The sequence below is a fragment of the Balaenoptera physalus genome (assembly GCF_965194825.1).
Source record: "Balaenoptera physalus genome assembly, chromosome: 16".
Classification (NCBI taxonomy): domain Eukaryota; kingdom Metazoa; phylum Chordata; class Mammalia; order Artiodactyla; family Balaenopteridae; genus Balaenoptera; species Balaenoptera physalus.
The window spans coordinates 88,790,416-88,809,169 of NC_138898.1; the positions used below are offsets into that span (position 1 = coordinate 88,790,416).

The window sequence follows — 18,754 nt, forward strand, 5'->3', positions numbered from 1 at the left end:
AGGATTTAACTGTTTTTGTCTTAATATTTTTTTTCCACTTTTTAAAATTCCCCATAGTAAACAGCGTAGTGAGTCTGTTCATCATAGGCTTCTCAATCCTTGAAAGATTTTGGTTGATAACTAAACACACTTCCTTACTTGACATCTTAACACATCAAACATTGTGTTTGAGAAGCTAGGTCTTCCAGTTAGGGGTGTGTGTTTGTGTGTTTCCAAGAAGAATAAAAGCAACGAAAGGCAATTATTGCTTACCTCTTCCCACCCTGCCTTCCCTAATAAAAGTCAAATAAATACCATCTTTGCTGTTGTTTGTAGTCGTTACTTAAAAGGGAGATAGATATCCACCCAAAATAGGGAAAGGTAAAAATATGCATACATTAAACTGAAATGCCAGTATGAATAAAACATTTATTTTTGCTTCCCCTCAACTGTACAGAAATAGTTTTTATTTTTGTACAGGCATACCTCATTTTATTGCACTTCACAGACACTGCATCTTTTTTTTTTTTTTTTTTTTTTTTTTATACAAATGGAAGGTTTATGTCTACCCTGCATTGAGCAAGTCTTTTGTTGCTGTTTTTCCAACAGCATTTGCTCACTTTGTGTCTCTGTGGCACATTTTGGTAATTCTTGCAATGTTTCAAACTGTTTCATTATTATTATATTTGTTATGGTGATCAGTGATCTTTGACGTTACTATTGCAAAAAGATTATGACTCGCTGAAGGCTCAGGTGATGGTTAGCATTCTTTACCAATAAAGTAGTTTTTAATTAAGGTATATACATTTTGTAGACATAATGCCATTGTACACTTAATAGTACATTGTACAGTATAGTGTCAGCATAACTTTTATATGCACTGAGAAATCAAAAAATTCATGTGACTGCCTTTACAGCATATTTGCTTTTGCCATGATCTGGAACTGAACCCATGATATCTCCAAGCTTAGGGGACTGGTAAGCGGGCACAAGCAGTGCCGCTATGCCTGCTTCCTCTTGGGGGCTGGCACAGCCCCTCAGATTTCTCCCCTTGAAACTCTCAGAGGTTGACTGCTAACTTTTCAGCAGATGGTGGAGTGCATTTCAGAGCCAAGGTGGTCCAGACACAGCTGTCAGTATGGACTTGGGGCCTGAGGGCAGAGCAGCAGCCTGGGCCTCGGGTTTTTGCCGACTTCCCTCACCCTCAGGAAATGGGCATGGCTCTGTCTTGCCCCCAGAGAACATTCTGATGCTTCTTAATGAAGCTGCTTTAAAGGGTTAAAATGTTGTCACCTTCTAGGAGACAAATCACAGAACTTCCTGTTCTCTGTAGAATGAAGAGGCTTTGCCTTTCTCCTGTGTCAGCATTGCTTGGGACAAGTACCTTTTTTGCTGGGCTTTATGAGTGAGTTCTCTGTTTTGAGAGTTCTTTTTGAATACAGTTACACGAGAAATACTCACGGAGGCACTGCTCTGGGTCCAGCCCTGTGCTGGGTGCCGTGAGGCTGTAAATATCAAAGAAATCGTGCTGTTGCTTATGATGCAGCTCAGGAGACAGTCTGGCATAGCGGATAAGACCGGGATTTTGTTGTTAAACCTGCTCATGCTTTAATTCTAGCTCTTCCTCTTCTTGGCTTTGTGACCTAGGGTAAAAACGTCATCTCCCTGAGCCATATTTTCTTTATCTATAAAAGGAGAACAATTACACCTATGTCGTGGAGCTTTTGTGAAAAGTAAATGGCTTGTCAGTTTTATCTCAGTAAATCTACACCAGGGGGGTTGGAGGGGGGCGTTAAATGCCATGATGTAGCTGAAGTGCTTACCCCACTGCCCAACACTTCCTCGGTCAGCAAACAGCTGCTGTCCGTACAAGGAAGGCAGAGACTGATGCCGACAGTGTGTACAGGTGCGGTGCAGGCTCAGGTGAGGACAGGAATTCCTGGAAAGGAGGAACCTCTCCCAGGTTTGTAAAATCTTTTACCACAAGAGCACAGAGTTTCCCTAAAGTGGGCAGATGTGACGTCCCATCAGAGGACCAAAAGAGGACTCCTCACTTATCTTAATTTTTCAAATCATGTACTGAAAAAATTTCATTTCTTATTAGCATGCCACAATGGAAAGGGGATAGATTTTTGTAGCTAAATGTTTTGCTGACCAGTATGTTCTGTCAGAAATAACCACTCTCAGTTCAGCCCACAGTGGTCAAGTTGAGAGAGAGCCCCGTTCTGCCCTGGGGAGAGCTGTGTCTTAAAGCAGGCTGCTCGTGGGTTTGCTCTCCATGTCTCAGTTGCTTGGTCTGCACCACTGCTGTGTCCCCTCCTTTCAGGTTCCTCCTTGATTTTTTTTTTTTAACCCCTATCCAGAAGGATTGGCATCTCAGGGAATGATATTCAAAGAGATGAGTGTAGGAAGGACCTAGAAACAAAACTGATAGTACATTTTGCTGGAGAACTCAGAATTAGTCACAAAGGGAATATTTTTAAAAATCTTTGGTTCGTCTCCATGATTCGTTGGTAATTGTCTTCCTAGCAGGGTGCTGACCTTGGAGTCTTGACCATCACCCGCACGTGCAGTGCAGCAGGCAGCCCTGGAGGTTGGGGCTGCTCGCTTTTTGCTGTCCTCTTAGCAAAGGGACACACCTCCTTGTCTGTCTTTTGTTGTTTTGGTCTCTACTAAAATATACTGTCTGTGGTGCTTAAAGAAAAAGATTCTGTGGATTAACAGGTTTGTATGGGCACTTTATTAAAATAGGAACTCTCACCCTTTTTCATGGTTTTTATGGCCACCATTAGCCATTGCTTATCAGACTCATAGCAGCCTAACCCTGTTCACAAACCGTACGGGGATCAGAAGCTTTTTTTTTTTTTTTTAATTGAACCATCTTTTCCCCTTTATTTATTTATTTATTTATTTATTTAATTTTTATGACTGTGTTGGGTCTTCGTTTCTGTGCGAGGGCTTTCTTTAGTTGCGGCAAGTGGGGGGCCACTCTTCATCGCGGTGCGCGGGCCTCTCACTATTGCGGCCTCTCTTGTTGCGGAGCACAGGCTCCAGACGCGCAGACTCAGTAGTTGTGGCTCACGGGCCTAGTTGCTCCGCGGCATGTGGGATCTTCCCAGACCAGGGCTTGAACCCGTGTCCCCTGCATTAGCAGGCAGATTCTCAACCACTGCGCCACCAGGGAAGCCCGGATCAGAAGCTTTGAGTGCCTCTCTTTCTGGAAACCACATATTACTTGTTGAGTGCCTTTAGACATTTTGCTAAAATAATGCATTTTTCTGTGCCTGTGGCCTCATCAAAGGAGAGATGCATTTTGATTCAAAATCTTTAGAAATCTCACATTAAAAATCCCTCAAGACTTGATAATCTACAGAATATCTTTTTATAGAGTCATTTGCCTCCTTTTTGTCTTTCACTAATTGTGTTACTAGGTGTCAGCATCTTAATTTGTTTTAGCGATCCTCATCGTGATGTCCTTGAGGAAGGAGTGTTGTGTTGTGTGTGCGTGCATGTGTGTGTGTGTGTGGTGCATGTATGTTGGAGAGCAAAGCAATAGTGTCCCCTCTTTGCATTCTCAGCACAGAGCACTGCAGGGCTTCCAGCCTTCCAGGTAGAAGAAAAATTGTTGCTATGGTAATAGCACAAGCACGAAAGCACCCTGTATCCCCCTGGGTGTCTGTGTCAGGGAGGAGGAATGCAGGCAAGGGAAGCGGTAGCAGAGAGGAATGTTCAGGCAAAATCAGAGTGAAGCCTAGGCTAAAGCTGCCGCTGGATGGAATTTCTTGTGTTTACTGTTGAATTCAAGGTCATTTTCCGATTGCTGTGTGGTAGCTGAGAAATGTAAATGGTCTTTTACTCCTCAGTGTCCTCCCTGACTTGGAGACAAACAGAGAATGAGAAGGGCCTCTGTCATTTCTGTAGTTCCCAGAGGCCACATGGCCTTCTCCCAGGCCACAGTTAGAAACGAGTGTCTGTGTCTGTGGCCAGTGTACCGCTCCAAGTGGGACCGACCACCCAGACCCACAGCACCCACTGCCCTTCGTCTCCAGTATAACAGGTTAAGGAGTCAGCCTTGCCGTCTCATTTGAAGCCAAATGGCAGCTTTTGTGCTCTGCGTCTGCGTTACATGCTAATGTCCCCTGAGAAGATGGACTCGGAATCACCTTGGTAACTCAGAGCAGTGCTGAGAAACCAAGTGCAGTCCGCTGAGGTTGGCTTGAGGAGCACGACCAAAAGCTAGTGTGCTGCTCTGCCAGAAAGTCAGAGCCAATCTAGTCAGGGTGCCTTGAGGTGGGAGTTTAGCATCATAGTTACACCCGGCGGAAGTCACAGTACCTGCCAGCAGCGCTCTTGCCGGCTTTTAGGGGCTTTCTACTCCTTGTCCACTGAAAGTCACGCAGCTAGCAGGTGACAACATCAGGGTGACAACCCTGAATCAAATCCAAGGTTTTCTTACTTATCATTATTTGTGTGTTTTTAGGTGTGATTTTGGTATGATCGTTAGTTTTTTAAGGGTCCTTGTCTTTTGGAGATACAAACTGAAATGCTTACAAATGAAATGATGTGTAGTCTGGGATTTGCTTCGAAATTATACTGGAAGAGGGAGGATGGGGGAGCAGATAGGGTTTAGAGAAGCCAGGATTGGCTCTGAGCTGATAATTATTAAACATGAGTGATGGGTACATGGGGTTCATTATATTACCTACTTTTGCATATATTTAAATTTTTTCATAATAAGTTAATTTACAAAACAGAAGTCTAGATGTGTTTGACTTTTCTATGTCTATGCTCTGACCTACTTTGCTTTACTACTTTGAGGGCACCTCACTCTTGGAAACTGGCAAGACCCTTCACTCAAATATTCTTTTTCATGGTGTAGTCACTTTTTTAAGAGATGAGGAAAATTTGTAACATAACAGGAAAATGTCAGCAGCTATTTGTGAGAAGATTAAAGGGCTAGTCATCCTGGAGAAGGGAAGGCTGCATGTGTGTAGTTTCTCTATGGGTACAAGATTCTTCCATACAAGTGGTGGTGACCTGATGTTTTCCAGCTTCCCTGAGAAAACAGACTTCAACTGCCCGTCAGGAATCCAAGGTGGATCGCTAGACTATAATGTAACCAGTGAAACAGGTTCCAGGAGCCTGGGGCCCTGCGCAGAGGCTCACGTACAGCCCTCGACAGATTCTCCTTCCTCTAGGACGACTGGCAACGTGCGGTCTAGCCCCGAGGCCGGGAGGGAGACCAGATGACCTTTTGAGTGTCCTTCCAGTCCAGAGTCTCTGATTTCTAGAATACTGAGGGCTTTCAAACTGGCATTGGCATTTGGTTTTCAAAGAGAAGTAGACTAAGAGAATTTCTCAGATCAAATCCCTAAAGCCTCATAAAAGCACTTTTCAGTTTTATTTCCCATCAGAAGCATATATATGGAAAGCATTTTAAGTTTCAAAAGCTCCCTAGAAGCTGATCCAGATCCTAGCCCAAAGAGAGTGAAACAGATCGCAATTTTTTTCTTCTCTTGTCTTTGACAGCGGCTCGTCCTTTTGCCTTCCTCTCCCCTCTTCTGTCACATTTTGCTGCTAAAAATCTCTGTTGCTCCCTGTCCTGTGACCACAGCCCTCTTTCCTCCAAGGCCCTCTTGCCTCCCTTAAAACCCTTCTTTTCTCCCCCAAGGCCAGCGCCCACTCTGACCTAACTTCATCTCTCCTGGCTTGGATCTTTTCTCCAGGTGGCACCCTTGCCCCTAAACCCTTCATTCCATGGCTCTGCCTGCCGTGCAGGTCCTTCCCTCTCTAGAGCTCTGGACTCAGTCCTGCCTAAAAACCTTTGTCCAGCCATCATGCAGAAGCAGCCAACGAGGGTCTTGCCCCTTATCCTCCCCGATGTTACTTGCTTCTTCTCTGAACACGTTTGTGAGCTGCTCCCTCAGCCTAGACTTGTGCCAAGACAGGCGGGACATCACTGCTTGGTCGGAATCTTGGTCATTCAGATACTTACTGAGCGCTGCCGTGCCTGAAGAAATGCAAAAGGGGCAGCCACAGCCCTAACCTAAGGTCTCGGTTGGCCTCGACAGGAGGCCAACTCCTGTGAAGACGGTTCAGTAGTGAGAAGGTGATGGTGACTGCTCTAGGGAGTCAGAAGAGCGCTCAGGAAATACTCCCTGAAAGAGCAGGGTCTTGGCCTGACTGGGACCTAACGAGTGGAGACGGGCGACTGGTACTCTGACACGAGCAAAACTGCATGAGTGGTCAGCCAGTAGACAAGTGTGACAGGGCAGGAGAAGATGGCGCTAGGAAGATAAACAGAGCCCAGATTGAAGAGGGCTTTGCAAAGCAGAGTAAGGACAGTGGATCTAATTCTGGACACTCCAAGGAGCTATTTGCAGGCCTGATGTTGGGACAATGTGATCAAAGTGCAAGGAGGGTGGACCTTGTAGAGCCATGAAAGAGGAGTGGGAGTTGGGGAGAGATGAGATACAGAATGTTAGGGGAGCTGGGAAGTCTTGTCAGTTTAGTTACCGTAACGGGTCTGGTGCCGCAAGACCTAGGATCACACAGTGTTCCCGTGGTCCTCGGTTAACAAACCCTCCGGTCCCAAAGCCCATTTATGTAGTGCCTCAAGTACTTGCTGTGATTTTTTTCCTTCTCCAGAAGGCCTTGATGGGGTTGGATTGGCCTGAAGAAACACAGTCTTCTGAGGGCTGATTGGGGGCTGCAGCGGAGGGGCGGCAGCCATCAGGAGCAATGGTGGAGGCGCCAGCCCAGGGCCAATGGTGGACACAGCCTGGGCACGGGTGTCCAGGAGGCTCCTTCCTCCTGCAGGGCTGTCCCGGAGCGCAGCCCCTGTGGGTATAGGGAGTGTTGTGTGGAGGGAGCCCAAAAACGAGACACTGGACACATCCTTTAGTAGCTGCTGCTTTGGTACAGTTCCGTACCAGCATGTTTGGTTTTTTTAGTCCTTGGGTGCTTTTTAAACATGGAAAAAACCACGTAACCATCAGAGTTTTTTCCCCACACATTTTAAAAGGCTTGTTTTCCAGCCGAAAGCTTGTTGGATTAAGCTTAATTTCTCACTCAGATGGCTTAATTTCCCTAACTCTGATGTGCATACAGAGATTTGCTAAATTTTCCTTTTAACAACATGCTTTCCCAGCTGCTGGGAGGCCTGCTTTTTTTTCTGTGGGCCTCCTGACAGAAGTGCAAACCGTTTAAGGCCTTGTGGTACCAACTGCTGTTTATTACCACAGGGACTTGGATATTGCTGTGTTTTCCCAGGAGTTGCATTTATCTGGGGTTTGTGGCTACTCTCCTGTCCCTCTGAGCCATATGGGAGGCAGGGACCAAGGTTGCGCTGGGCTGCAGTAAAAGCCACAACCCCTCCTTCAGAGTGAGGTCACCTCCCTGCCCAGCTCCAGTCCTACATCCTCATTACGCAAGGAAGTGAAGTCTGTTCCTCGGATGCGATCTGATTGGAACCATGTTTTCTGGGACACCTCTGCTTAAATCTTTCAGCAGAACACAAACAGCCTTTTTATGGCTTGTTTTGTAAAAGGTACATTTTCATAAGAATGAGGCTTGATACCGTTCATAAATAAACACATCCCTTTACCGCCCAGGCGAAGGAAGAATGCATCGGGGAGCAGTTTGGCTGGGCTTTTGCTTTTCCCTCTCTGAATGCCTGGCGTGCACTGTCCATCCAAGGGTGGCTGAGGGGAGAACACTCTCTTGCTGCCAAAACCACAACAAATGACAACTTTCCGTTCTGTCATCTCTCTCCGCTCCACTGCTGGGCAGGCAATTCATTTTTCTACCATAAAAGGGCAACAAAGCTTGTGTAGAGCCGTGGTGCCTTCTGCACTGCAGTAAGAAAGCAGAAGACAGGCTGGGGAGAGGGACGCGTCGCAGTAGGTACAGCAGCACGTTGGCCGAGCCCACATCGCTGCTTTGGCCAGGCTGCCGAGCAGCAGCCTCAGTTGGGGAAAGCAGGGCAAGGAAGGCCTCCCATCTGCCTGGGTACCATCGACAGCTCACGCTCGTCTAGTGGGACACAAGTGTGTAGTTCAAACCCTGTCGGGGGAACTGCACTGAGCCTGCCCAGGTGGTTCTATGTTACTGGCATTTGGTTCTCTCCATTTGTAATTGTAGGCGCTGGATTTATAAAGGGGGTAGAGGGGACTCATACAGCCCGTACATCTTCACTGTGCAGACGAAGAAAGGGGTTAAGTGCCAGGTTCACGCAGCTTGAGGGAACTATCACACTTTCGTCTTTTGGTTATATATGAACTTCGGGTTCAGGGATAGCTCTCTAACCTGTGTATGTCCTCAGTGGTCCATTAGTGTACAGTTTGACTCAGTGAAAGGTGAGTCACAGAAGTCTTGACTAATAGAAATACAGTTCTTAATTGATGGGTTCAACCAGGGTTTCAAAAAATAGCTGTTCTTTATAGTGTTACCTGTAAAATTCATGGGTCCTTTAGGTGATTGTAAATAAATGTGCAAAGTCAATAAAGGAATAGGTAGAAAGCAAACACTTAGCAATTTTGACAACATATAGAGCACTTTGGAGCTAGGGGCTGCGTATTTCCTGCCCCATGCAGCCTGGCAAAGGAACCAGGATACCAACTCAACACAAATTGAGCTACAGCACAGAAAACGCTGTTTCAACAGGAGCCCCACGCCAGTCCATGGCCACCCGTGCAGATTGCTGCTCTGGGCCTCTGCCTTCTCTGTGGGGAGCGGCTGCTGCGCTGGAGAGAGCAGGTTCTCAGATTGAGCCAAGAACAGTGCCCACATCTTTTTGCCTGGCTCCCTTGAAGATTTTCCTATAAAGAAGAACTGAGATTTGCTTTGTCATTTAAACTTACCTTAGCTCTAACTGCATGTCTGATTTCTAAGCGAATACTGGAACTGAACTGAGCACATTCCTAAGGGAATAAAAATCATGTCCAAGAATCTTGCTGATCTGGAAATTTGGGAGGAAAGCAAGGATTTTCAAGGTTAAATTTTATTACCCAGATAGTGCTGGTGGTCAGAGTAGATTCTGAGCTCATTGGCTCAGAATCAAAAGTTAACTCAGAAGTCATTCCTGAAAAAGAATATCACTGCGTAGAGATGGCAGAAACAAGCTCAGTGTGAATGATTGATTCAGTATCGCATACCTCAACCTTGTTGGAAAGTGTAAGACTAGTTTAAAACGTTATCCTTGCGGCAGATAAAGCAGTTGAGTAGTCAGTCTTCAAATAGAAATTTATACAATTCTATTTTAGTATGACCTTTCTAAGTTCTTTTTTTCTCAGTACTGTAAAACTGAATATCTTATTAATCTATCAGAGAGCTAATTGGTATGTTTTTCCTTGGTACTTCGCAAGATCTTCACTGCCCTTGGAGTAAACAGAAAAATGCCCCAAAGAATTCATCTCCACTGCGCACCTCCCACATTCTTCCCTTGTAGAAACCTTGGAAGCCCTGGTTTTTTTGTCAGAAGCAGGAAGTGAATTTCGTCTTCAAGAACAATTACTGATTCTTATTAAGTGTAATTTTTATAAGGCTAATTTCTCAAGCAAATAGCATTTCTTTCTTGGATTGAGTCTCTCCTTCCCCATCCATCACTGTGTATGCATGCCTGGGCGTCCTGGCCATGTGGTGACCAGCTTAGAGACATCAGCCTGCTTGCTTCCTAATTTGGTCAGAGTATGCTTCAGGCAGCCTTGCCTAACTTAGAAAAACACAAACACAGGGAGTAGCTTTGATACAGCAAAGGGGAATTTCCTTTTATCAAAAGACCTACAGTTTGCCTCTTACTTCCTCTAAAAAAAGGAAGTAACACTTTGGGAGGCTGTAGCTTGCCCTGCAGTTCCCTCTTTACGCCTGCTTCTTCATGCCAGCTTCTTCCAGCTAGTTCCTGCTCTTTCCTCCTCATCCTTCTTAGTGCCTCTCAACGTTTACAGTTTAATTTTATTCTTAAGGATACCCATTTTCCACTTGAATGTTCAACAGGGAACAGATTACATATGGACATTCATACAATGGCATACACCAGGGGTTGGCAAACTTTTTTTGTAAAGGGCAAGATAGTAAATATTTTAGGCTTTTTTGGGCCATGTAAGTCTGTCAGAGCTGCTCAGCTTTGCCTTTGAAGCTTTGCAAGCAGCCGTAGACAATATGTGAACAAATGAACGTGGCTGTGATCCAGTTAAGATTATATTTACAAAAAGAGGCAACAGACCAGATTTGACTTGTGAACCAGTACACCGTAGCATTAAAGAGAATGACGTGGGTCCAGTTTTGCCAATCTGGAGCTATCACCAAGATGTATTAAGTAAAAAAATAAAATAAAATAAAATAAAAACAAGGTGTAGAACAGTGGGTATTGTATGCTTATATCTGGGTCTCACATGGGAGGAGGAGGAGATGGGTGCCAACATGTGAATAAAATCTGTATGGAAGGATAAATAAGAAATTGGTTACAGGGCATTGCTTTGGGGGAGGCTAACTCTGAGGGCAGGGTGGGAGAGGGGGAGCACTGTGCGTGTACTACTTTTCCAACTAAAAGATAACTGCACCCGTTTTCGTCAACCCAGTCATCTCTGAACTTTTAAAACAAAAGGATTTTATTTTATTTGTTTTTAGGGAACTTGAATGATAGACATGTGATTTTTAAAACATGCTTGTATATTTTCAAACCCATAGACCTTTCTCCTGGATCCCTGTGAGGGCTGACTTTGCCACCCTCAAAAGGAGTGCTTTGCCTCAGGTTGTAGGTGACGTGATGCAATTTTGTGGCCAGTGGAAAGAGCTGGAACTCTGGCAGCTCTGCCTTTCTTCTCACTGGCCTTTCTGCAGGAGCCCCATCTCTAGCACACAGGACCATATGCTGCCAGTGAGAAAACCTTGGCGCAGAAGTCAGAGCCCCGTGGGAATAGATACAGCTTTCAGTAACTATGATTCAAGGCTGATTCCAACTGCTTCCTTTTCCCACAGAGACTTATTTCTGACTAACAAGTAAGGATGGGTTCTGATTCACCCAAGCATTGCTATCACCAGCTTTTAAAATGTCTGGTTTTGGTTGTGAAACCAGCAGAGAAAGTTGTTACTTTCCTAGTATGTAAAGCAGTTCACTTTTGGTAGGTGAGGGACAAGTGAAAGGTTGTGTCTGCTTAGAAGGTAATGTAGCTATAAACAGCTCAGGAGTCACAGATGGCTGTCCACCTTGCTTCAGGGCCCCCTCCCCCATCTCCTAAGCAAATGTTTTTCAGATAGCCATGCTAATCCTCTCCCACACCTAATTTGCAAGCTTGTTTGCTGTCATTCGGTTCTAATACAAAGATCTGTGTAGGAATGTTGGATATCGTACCTTTTGAAATCCCCCCTTGGAAACACGGTGGGATGGAGATTTGCAGAGATGGGGAAGCAGTTGCGACAACATCGTCTTCTGTCTCTTGCACTGAAGGAGTACCTGGCTGCCAGACCAGGACCTGTTCTGCATCACTTGTCTTGACTTTCCTGTAAAAGCTTAAGTGGGAAGGTACCAGTTTTGCTGAACAAGCAGGCATTGCCTTTTATAAGAGAAGTCATTTAAAACACCAGAAAGGTGTTTGAAAGATGCTGGCATAGTTTCCTCTGACCTCAATTTCATACACTGGTAACTCTTCAGTGCCTGAGACTTAGCACTGACACCCTCCCCACCAGGTGGCCAGAGGCATGTGTCCACTCCAGAGGAGAGGAGAAACTATACTCAGCTTGATGAAGGACACTGAGAAGTGCTTCGCCGTACATACTGCCCCTAAAGGGAAGCTGGACGTTTTAAAAAATAAATTTAAAACTAACTCCGCATCACCTCTCTCCCCCACACCCTCCCTGCTTCTCTCTCTCTCTCTCTCTCTCTCTCTCACTCTCACTCTCTCTCTCACACACACACCATACACACGCACCACACACACACACATGCTTTCCTCTTCTGCCAACACCGCCTGCCTCCCCCCAGCTCTCCCCATTACTGCTTTTAACCTTGAAACCTCTGTTGCACATTTATGCATTCATCCTGTTCCTGCCCTTGCATTATTAATGGGCCTGGAGCAATCCAGCCAGAACACTGACATTACTAATTACTGCTTATAACCGAGAAGTAAGGAGTAGGGAGTAAAGTGGGTCACAAGACGGTGTCATAACAATAAAATACTGCTGTCAGGCAAAATTGCTTGGTGTCTGTGCTGTTTGTTGAGGGTAGAGGTGGATCTTCACCATAAGCTGACCCAGCACAGACCCTGTTGGTGGGAGGGGAGGTGCTCTTCACATCACATCGGTCACCCCAGTCTCACTGTCTGTGCACAGGGTTAGAGAAGAGGGTGAGTTTCTCTCGGAACTTTGAAACATCCAAAACTCTTATGGCAGAACAACCCCTTTGAAAGCGAGCTCTTTGTGCGCTGGCGGTATGAGCCGGACAGGACTGTGTTAAAGTGGCAGGAGAGGCGTTGCAGGGAGACTGCGGGGAACCGGCTTCCGCCCTCGCTTGGCCATGTGCTGAGTGCTGGCATCAGCCCTTCACCTCCAGGTCTGAGTCTGCCTACCTGAGTTAAGTCTCCCTCCAGCCCCCAGATCCCAGCTTTGCACGAATGTGACACGTCGGTGGTGTTGGGAGAAGTGAGCTTGGCAGAACGAGCACGTGCACTTACCTAAGGTACAAAAGACTGGGCGGCAGAGCGTTGCCAGAGGGCAGGGCCAGCAGCCCCCCTTCTTCCCTGTGGAACAGAGCCCTGCTTATGCGAGGGCGTGTTTGGTTGACGGCCCCTGTGAGCTGGTGTAGTGGTTTCTGTGAGAGGTGAGGACAGCACCTCCTCCCGTTGTTGCTTCAGGGAGAGGAGAATTTCATGCCGCTGGAGCCGCCTTTAATGTCACCTGGGGAACCTTAGCAAACTGATCTCTAATCTAAAGCCTGCCCAGCTTCTGAGGAACACTGACCATGTCTTCTAGAGTAAGAGGAAGTAGAAAGGGACTTCAGAGGTATGAGTAAACTGTAAGACAGTTGAACTCTGCAAACGTGGGTTACCTGCCCCCTCACGTATCATTTTCTTGAACGCTTCATTTCTAAATTATTTTACTCAAGTGTGCTATCATGCAATTACAACCCTGAGTCCAGGAGAAAAGGAAAACTACTTTGAAATAATGTTTTTTAATTGTTGAAAAGCAGGAAAAACCATTTTGAGAGGACACAAAGCTTATATTTTTCTTGGAAAGAAAACAGCTTCACAAAAGTAAGGAGTTATTAATCGTTTGACGGTAGAACTGAAAGGATGTGGGCTTCTATGTTCCCTGATTCATGATCTGCCTCTCTTTTCTTTTTCTTTTTTAATACTAAAAATATGGCCAGAATTGAGAGAATGTAGGGAGAATGAGTCATGGTTCTCAAAACTGAAAGTAAATCCTGTCGCTTTTCCCCCATCTCGCACACCAGCAAGATGCTGAAGCAGGCCGCATGGGAGGGCAGGCACTCCTTCCAGTTCCACGCCCCCGGCTCTCCCAGTGGCATGAGTGGTCCTGGTGGTGGTGCTACATCCCAGGAACTTACTTTGTCTTAAGGTCTTGACATGAGGAATGGAGCCACGGCAGATCCACTTAAGGAAGAAAGGTTGTTTCCTTAATCCAATTCTTTGAATGTTTTCATTTGTTTGTTTTTCTGTTCTCTCACTCAGTCAACATTTGAATTCAGAATCTCTTAAATTTTTACTTTAAAAAGCAGTGATCTGGGAATTCCCTGGCCATCCAGTGGTTAGGACTCAGCACTTTCACTGCCGGGGCCTGGGTTCAATTCCTGGTCAGGGAACTAAGATCCTGCAAGCCGCACAGCGCAGCAAAAAAAAAAAAGATGATTAAAAAACAGCTATCTGCATAGTAATGTTGACTGTTATCTTCATTTAGGAGCCTGAGTCATACTTTATCAAAAGCAACCCTTTCTGGCTTCCCTGATGGCGCAGTGGTTAAGAATCCGCCTGCCAACGCAGGGGACACGGGTTCAAGCCCTGGTCTGGGAAGATCCCACATGCCGTGGAGCAACTAAGCCCGTGCACCACAAGTACTGAGCCTGCGCTCTAGAGCCTGCGAGCCACAACTACTGAAACCCATGCACCGCAACTACTGAAGCCCGCATGCCTAGAGCCTGTGCCCCACAGCAAGAGAAATCACTGCAATGAGAAGCCCACGCACCACAGCGAAGAGTAGCCCTGCTCGCCGCAACTAGAGAAAGCCCGTGCGCAGCAACGAAGACCCAAGGCAACCAAAAATAAAATAAATAAAAATAAATAAATTTTTTAAAAAAACAACTCTTTTGTTGATCAGAATGTAAGATAGATAAATTGAGAATTGGCCCACTGCTAGAGTCACCAGAAAAAATTTTCATAACCCGTGCCAAAGTATATATATATATAAGAAAGACCTATAAGTACTGATCAGGAAATCTCTCCAAGAAGTGCACTGTCAAGTGCAAAAAGCAAGGTAAAATGGGTGCAGTGTGAGCTTTTTTTCTGGAATGAAGCACAGGCTTTCACTCATTATGCCTTTTTGTATTTCTCAGCATGTACATGTGTCTTTTTTTCTTTGACCGGTGTCCACAGAGGTTTAAAAAACAAAAACTACCCCAGCATAGAATTCTGAGCTTCAGCTGACCCCTTTTTCCCCTGACGTTCAGTCTGTTTGGAATGAACGAGTCGGTAGCTCCTCCTTCTCTTTCTTCATAGTTTCTGAGTATGTGAATGTGTCATATTAAGTAGTTTTCACCCTACTTCATTTACCGTCTGCTTATACTTTTCATAGCTTTTTACTCTACTTTTTCTCTCAATATAAAAATAATTGAAAGAGGATAATCATTGCCAGAATTATCTCGGTTTTACACAATTCTGTGCTTTTAACAGCAAAATGAAAGCCTGGTGTCCTCACTGGCCAGCTGTAGGAATCCAGGACTGGAGGCAGGAATGTCTTCTGTTAAGAATACTCTCGTGACTCTTCCAGGAAAGCTTGGCAGAGCTTCAGACAATGTAGACAGTAAAGTTCCATTTTCTTCACTGGAACTGAAGTGCTCCCTCCGTCTGTTAGACCTAGAGCTGTGTCAGAAGTAAGTGAAATTCACTAGGCAAAAACTTTTGACATTAAATGTTTTGGGGACTTCCCTGCGGTCCGGTGATTAAGACTCCACGCTCCCAATGCAGGGGGCACGGGTTCGATCCCTGGTCGGGGAACTAAGATATCCCGCATGCCACCGGTGCGGCCAAAAATAAAATAAAGTAAATAAATTAAATGAAATAAATGTTTTAAGTTTTCTCAGGGAACAGAATCAATACACAGAACACAAAGACTTTGTTCATTGAACAAAGATCTGTTCTCTGATATTTATTTACTGCTCTAGTCATCTCTTTAGTTTCATTTCCAACAGCCAGGACCTTTTATCAAACATAAGTAAAATTGTCAGAACAGCTGTTTTTTCCTGCTAGAAAACAGGGGAAAGAGTATGATAGGAAGATAATTGTAGTGTGAGTTTGAGAATCTGGGCATAACCTACGTAAACTAGGCAAGTCCTTCAATTTCTTAGTAACATGGTTTCCTCATATGTGAAATGGATATTATGACATTCTCTCTGGGCTATCTGAGGATTGAAGGAAGGGATATTAGTAAAATTCTGAGACAGCACCTCTGTAATCTTTAAGTCCTTGAAAATGTGGGTAGGTCCATTTATCTTCTCCCTCCCCTCGGACTTGGGAAATAAACAAAAGACGAGGTTTTTACCGTTCTTTATTCCTCCTCATTTGAGGCATTTGGTTCCTCTACTTCAGTCTTCTCTGAAGTGATACTGCTGGATCACTTGGGTTCCTCCTCTGGAATGAGACCTACTTACCTTAGAATCTTTCAAGGGGCAGAGGAGCTTCACACAGACTTTTGGACCTAGAAGAAACTTTAAAATGTCATTGAGATCCACTGGTGTCAGTGTGACAATCCTTCCACAATATCTTTGTCCAAAAATTAGATACGAGTATACTCTTTCTTTGGTTTCTGAAAACTCTGCCTCTTCCCTTAATTTCGAGGTTTTGATTTGGAACCTGGTATTCCTGACAGATACATTCAGTTGACCATGGTAATGAATCCAGTTGGAATAATCAGGGCTTCTGCTTTTGTCTTTTAAGATCTTCTGTAGGTAAAATTCCTTTACCACAGATATCCCTGTCTTTGAAAACTTTGTTGATAAGTTTTCCAAACTCAGCCATCGTAGCTCAGGCTGCTATAACAAATTACCGTCGACTGGGTGGCTTAAACAACCAACATTACTTCTCACAATTCTGGAGGCTGGGAAGTCTAAGATCAAGGTGCCGGCAGATTGAGTTCTGGTGAGGGCCCTCTTCCTGGTTTGCAGATGGACATCTTCCCTATATATCATCACATGACAAAGGGCAGAAGGAACAGGTTCTCCTGTTTCTGCTTACAATGAATCCCATTCATGAACACTCCACCCTCATGGCCTTCAAAGGCCCTACCTCCTAATACCATCACATTGGGGGTTAGGATTTCAATGTATGAGTTATCCAAGGACACAAACATTCAGTCCATAACTCCAACTCACAGTGTTTTTTAGGAAATAATTGATAACTACAGTTCCAACAGAACCAAGCAATTTAGACAAATCATGGGAGCCTTTTGTAGATGATTTGGTCTACATGGTGACAGCCTTTCCTGCAGGCACCAACGGTTCTGACCAGTAGCACTTAATCAGAGAACTGATAACATTCAGACTGTAAACTGCTTACTGTGTGACTGTCAGCAAGTCATTTACTCTGACTCTCCTCATCAGAAAGATGGACGTGTAATTCCTATTCCACCTCATCTCAGGGTGGTTGTGAGAAGCAAATGAGGTTCTGTGAGGTGAGAGCACTTTGACAAAGAGTCAAGAGCTGTTCAGACACCACGTGGCAGCAGTAGTGTTCTTGAGATTTTTGAGAAGTACACACTTTTTTAGAAATGGAAGATTGGATACCTTCCCTTCAAGACACACAGTATGTTGGGGTGACCAGTCTCTTTCATGGTTGATTTTCAAAGAGAAGGTTAACCCTGGAAGATTGACACGAACAAGGAAATAAAGTAGAAGATCCCAGGAGAGCAGAAGCAAAGAACTTTTCCAAGATGCGTTTGAGGGCTGCCCCCTCAGGATCCAGAGGGGCAAGGATCAGGGAGAGTTAAAAAACTAAGTGGAGATTATCATTGGATAACTTATGTGGAGCCTTAAAAGTGAAGATGTTTATCAAGGCACATTTTTCTAAAGCTCAGTATGCACTGAGATTGTATCTGCATTCTTTCTGCCATGTTTTTACAGTGTGTGCTTCACTAAATTTTTTACATAGTTTTCTACAAGATTAGTACTTAGAATGCATTATAATGCTATGAATGTAAAGAATTCACATTTGAAAATGTTTTGCTTTTTTTTTTTTTTTTTTTAATTAATTTATTTATTTATTTTTGGCTGTGTTGGGTCTTCGTTTCTGTGCGAGGGCTTTCTCTAGTTGTGGCAAGCGGGGGCCACTCTTCATCGCGGTGCGCGGGCCTCTCACTATCGCGGCCTCTCTTGTTGCGGAGCACGGGCTCCAGACGCGCAGGCTCAGTAGTTGTGGCTCACGGGCCCAGTTGCTCCGCGGCATGTGGGATCTTCCCAGACCAGGGCTTGAACCCGTGTCCCCTGCATTGGCAGGCAGATTCTCTACCACTGAGCCACCAGGGAAGCCCAAAAATGTTTTGCTTTTGTCCAAGCCTTCTTAACATACGTATTTAATTACAAGGCATGAGGATTAATGGGGCTTTGAACACTTAAAGCTCTTTTCCTGAGATTAATTTGATTTAATTACTCCTGAGATAGATGTTTGCAGCCTTGGTGACTTGCCGTTTGGATGCAACTGTGAGAGAAGAGTGGCTAAACCATGACTTCTGTCAGGTTCAGCTTCTGGCTGTTTATTTCCCTCCCACTGCATACCCTTCCCTCTCATTTTCAGCTCGTCACTTTGTCCTTTTGGTTTTGGATGGAAAGAGGAAAGGTAATAGAATTCGCCTCTGTGGAGTTCATCTTGTAGCTGGCTGTATTTTCAAAGTAGTAATGTTTAGTGTACATTCCTTAGTGTTCAGTAAAATACAGTAACAGAACAGTTTATGCGGCCCTGCTCTCCCAGACTTAAAAAAGTCCTCCCTTGCACCCTGGGTCCTTCAACCTTGGTGGCCTATGGGGAGGGGAGGAGTAGGCCCAGGCCCACAAAAGAGCCCAGACCCCAGACAGGGGCCAGTGGGAGTCCCCCTCTCGTAACATTAGTCGCATCTAGTTCTGAAGGCGGAGGAGGTCAGGGAGCCTGTGGGGCACAGAGGAGGAGTGGCTGTTCAAGTTCACTGTATTCCTTTTCAGCTCAGGCCACCTCCACCAGGGGAGCCACCCCGTGTCCACACATTTGCAGTGGGTGACAATCAGGGTGCTTCCCTGGTTCCTACAGCCCAAGCCCAGTGAACGAAGGCTCACCCCTCTTTCTGCTGTTGTCTGGCTCCCTTTAGGAAGCAGAGTGTGGCATGAGCAGCCAGTGGCACGGGTGGAGGGGAGACAGAGGTCTGGCCAGCAGAAGCTGGCTTCGCCCGGCGTGGGGCTCACCTCAGCAGTCCCCGGCAGCCTTGTCCACACGCGCCTCAGCAGGAACGGGTGCGGGGCCTGTGGGTGGGGGGGCAGTGCAGATGGCCCCAGCAGGAGCCCACTTTTCCTTCTTAGGGGAGCTAG

General features: G+C 45.4%; 1 protein-coding gene and 1 long non-coding RNA gene across 7 annotated transcripts in view; one reads left to right on the plus strand and one right to left on the minus strand.

Moving 5' to 3' along the window:
* Positions 1–18,754, plus strand: part of RNF216 (ring finger protein 216) — a 170,269-nt gene that overhangs the window by 78,015 nt on the left and 73,500 nt on the right. The window contains exon 14 of one of the 6 annotated variants that reach the window (XM_082431541.1): positions 13,891–17,424. The exons of the other annotated variants lie outside the window; for them this stretch is intronic. Within the exon in view, the coding sequence (XP_082287667.1) occupies positions 13,891–13,938 (48 nt within the window). The 3' untranslated portion in view covers positions 13,939–17,424. Of the gene's footprint in view, positions 1–13,890; positions 17,425–18,754 lie in introns of those variants that run through there. 6 annotated transcript variants of the gene reach the window in all.
* LOC309645858 lies at positions 2,870–13,884 on the minus strand. Its single transcript, XR_014255093.1, has 2 exons — positions 12,648–13,884; positions 2,870–11,487 (listed from the first exon to the last, which is right to left on the minus strand). It is a non-coding gene; the product is annotated as an uncharacterized lncRNA (long non-coding RNA).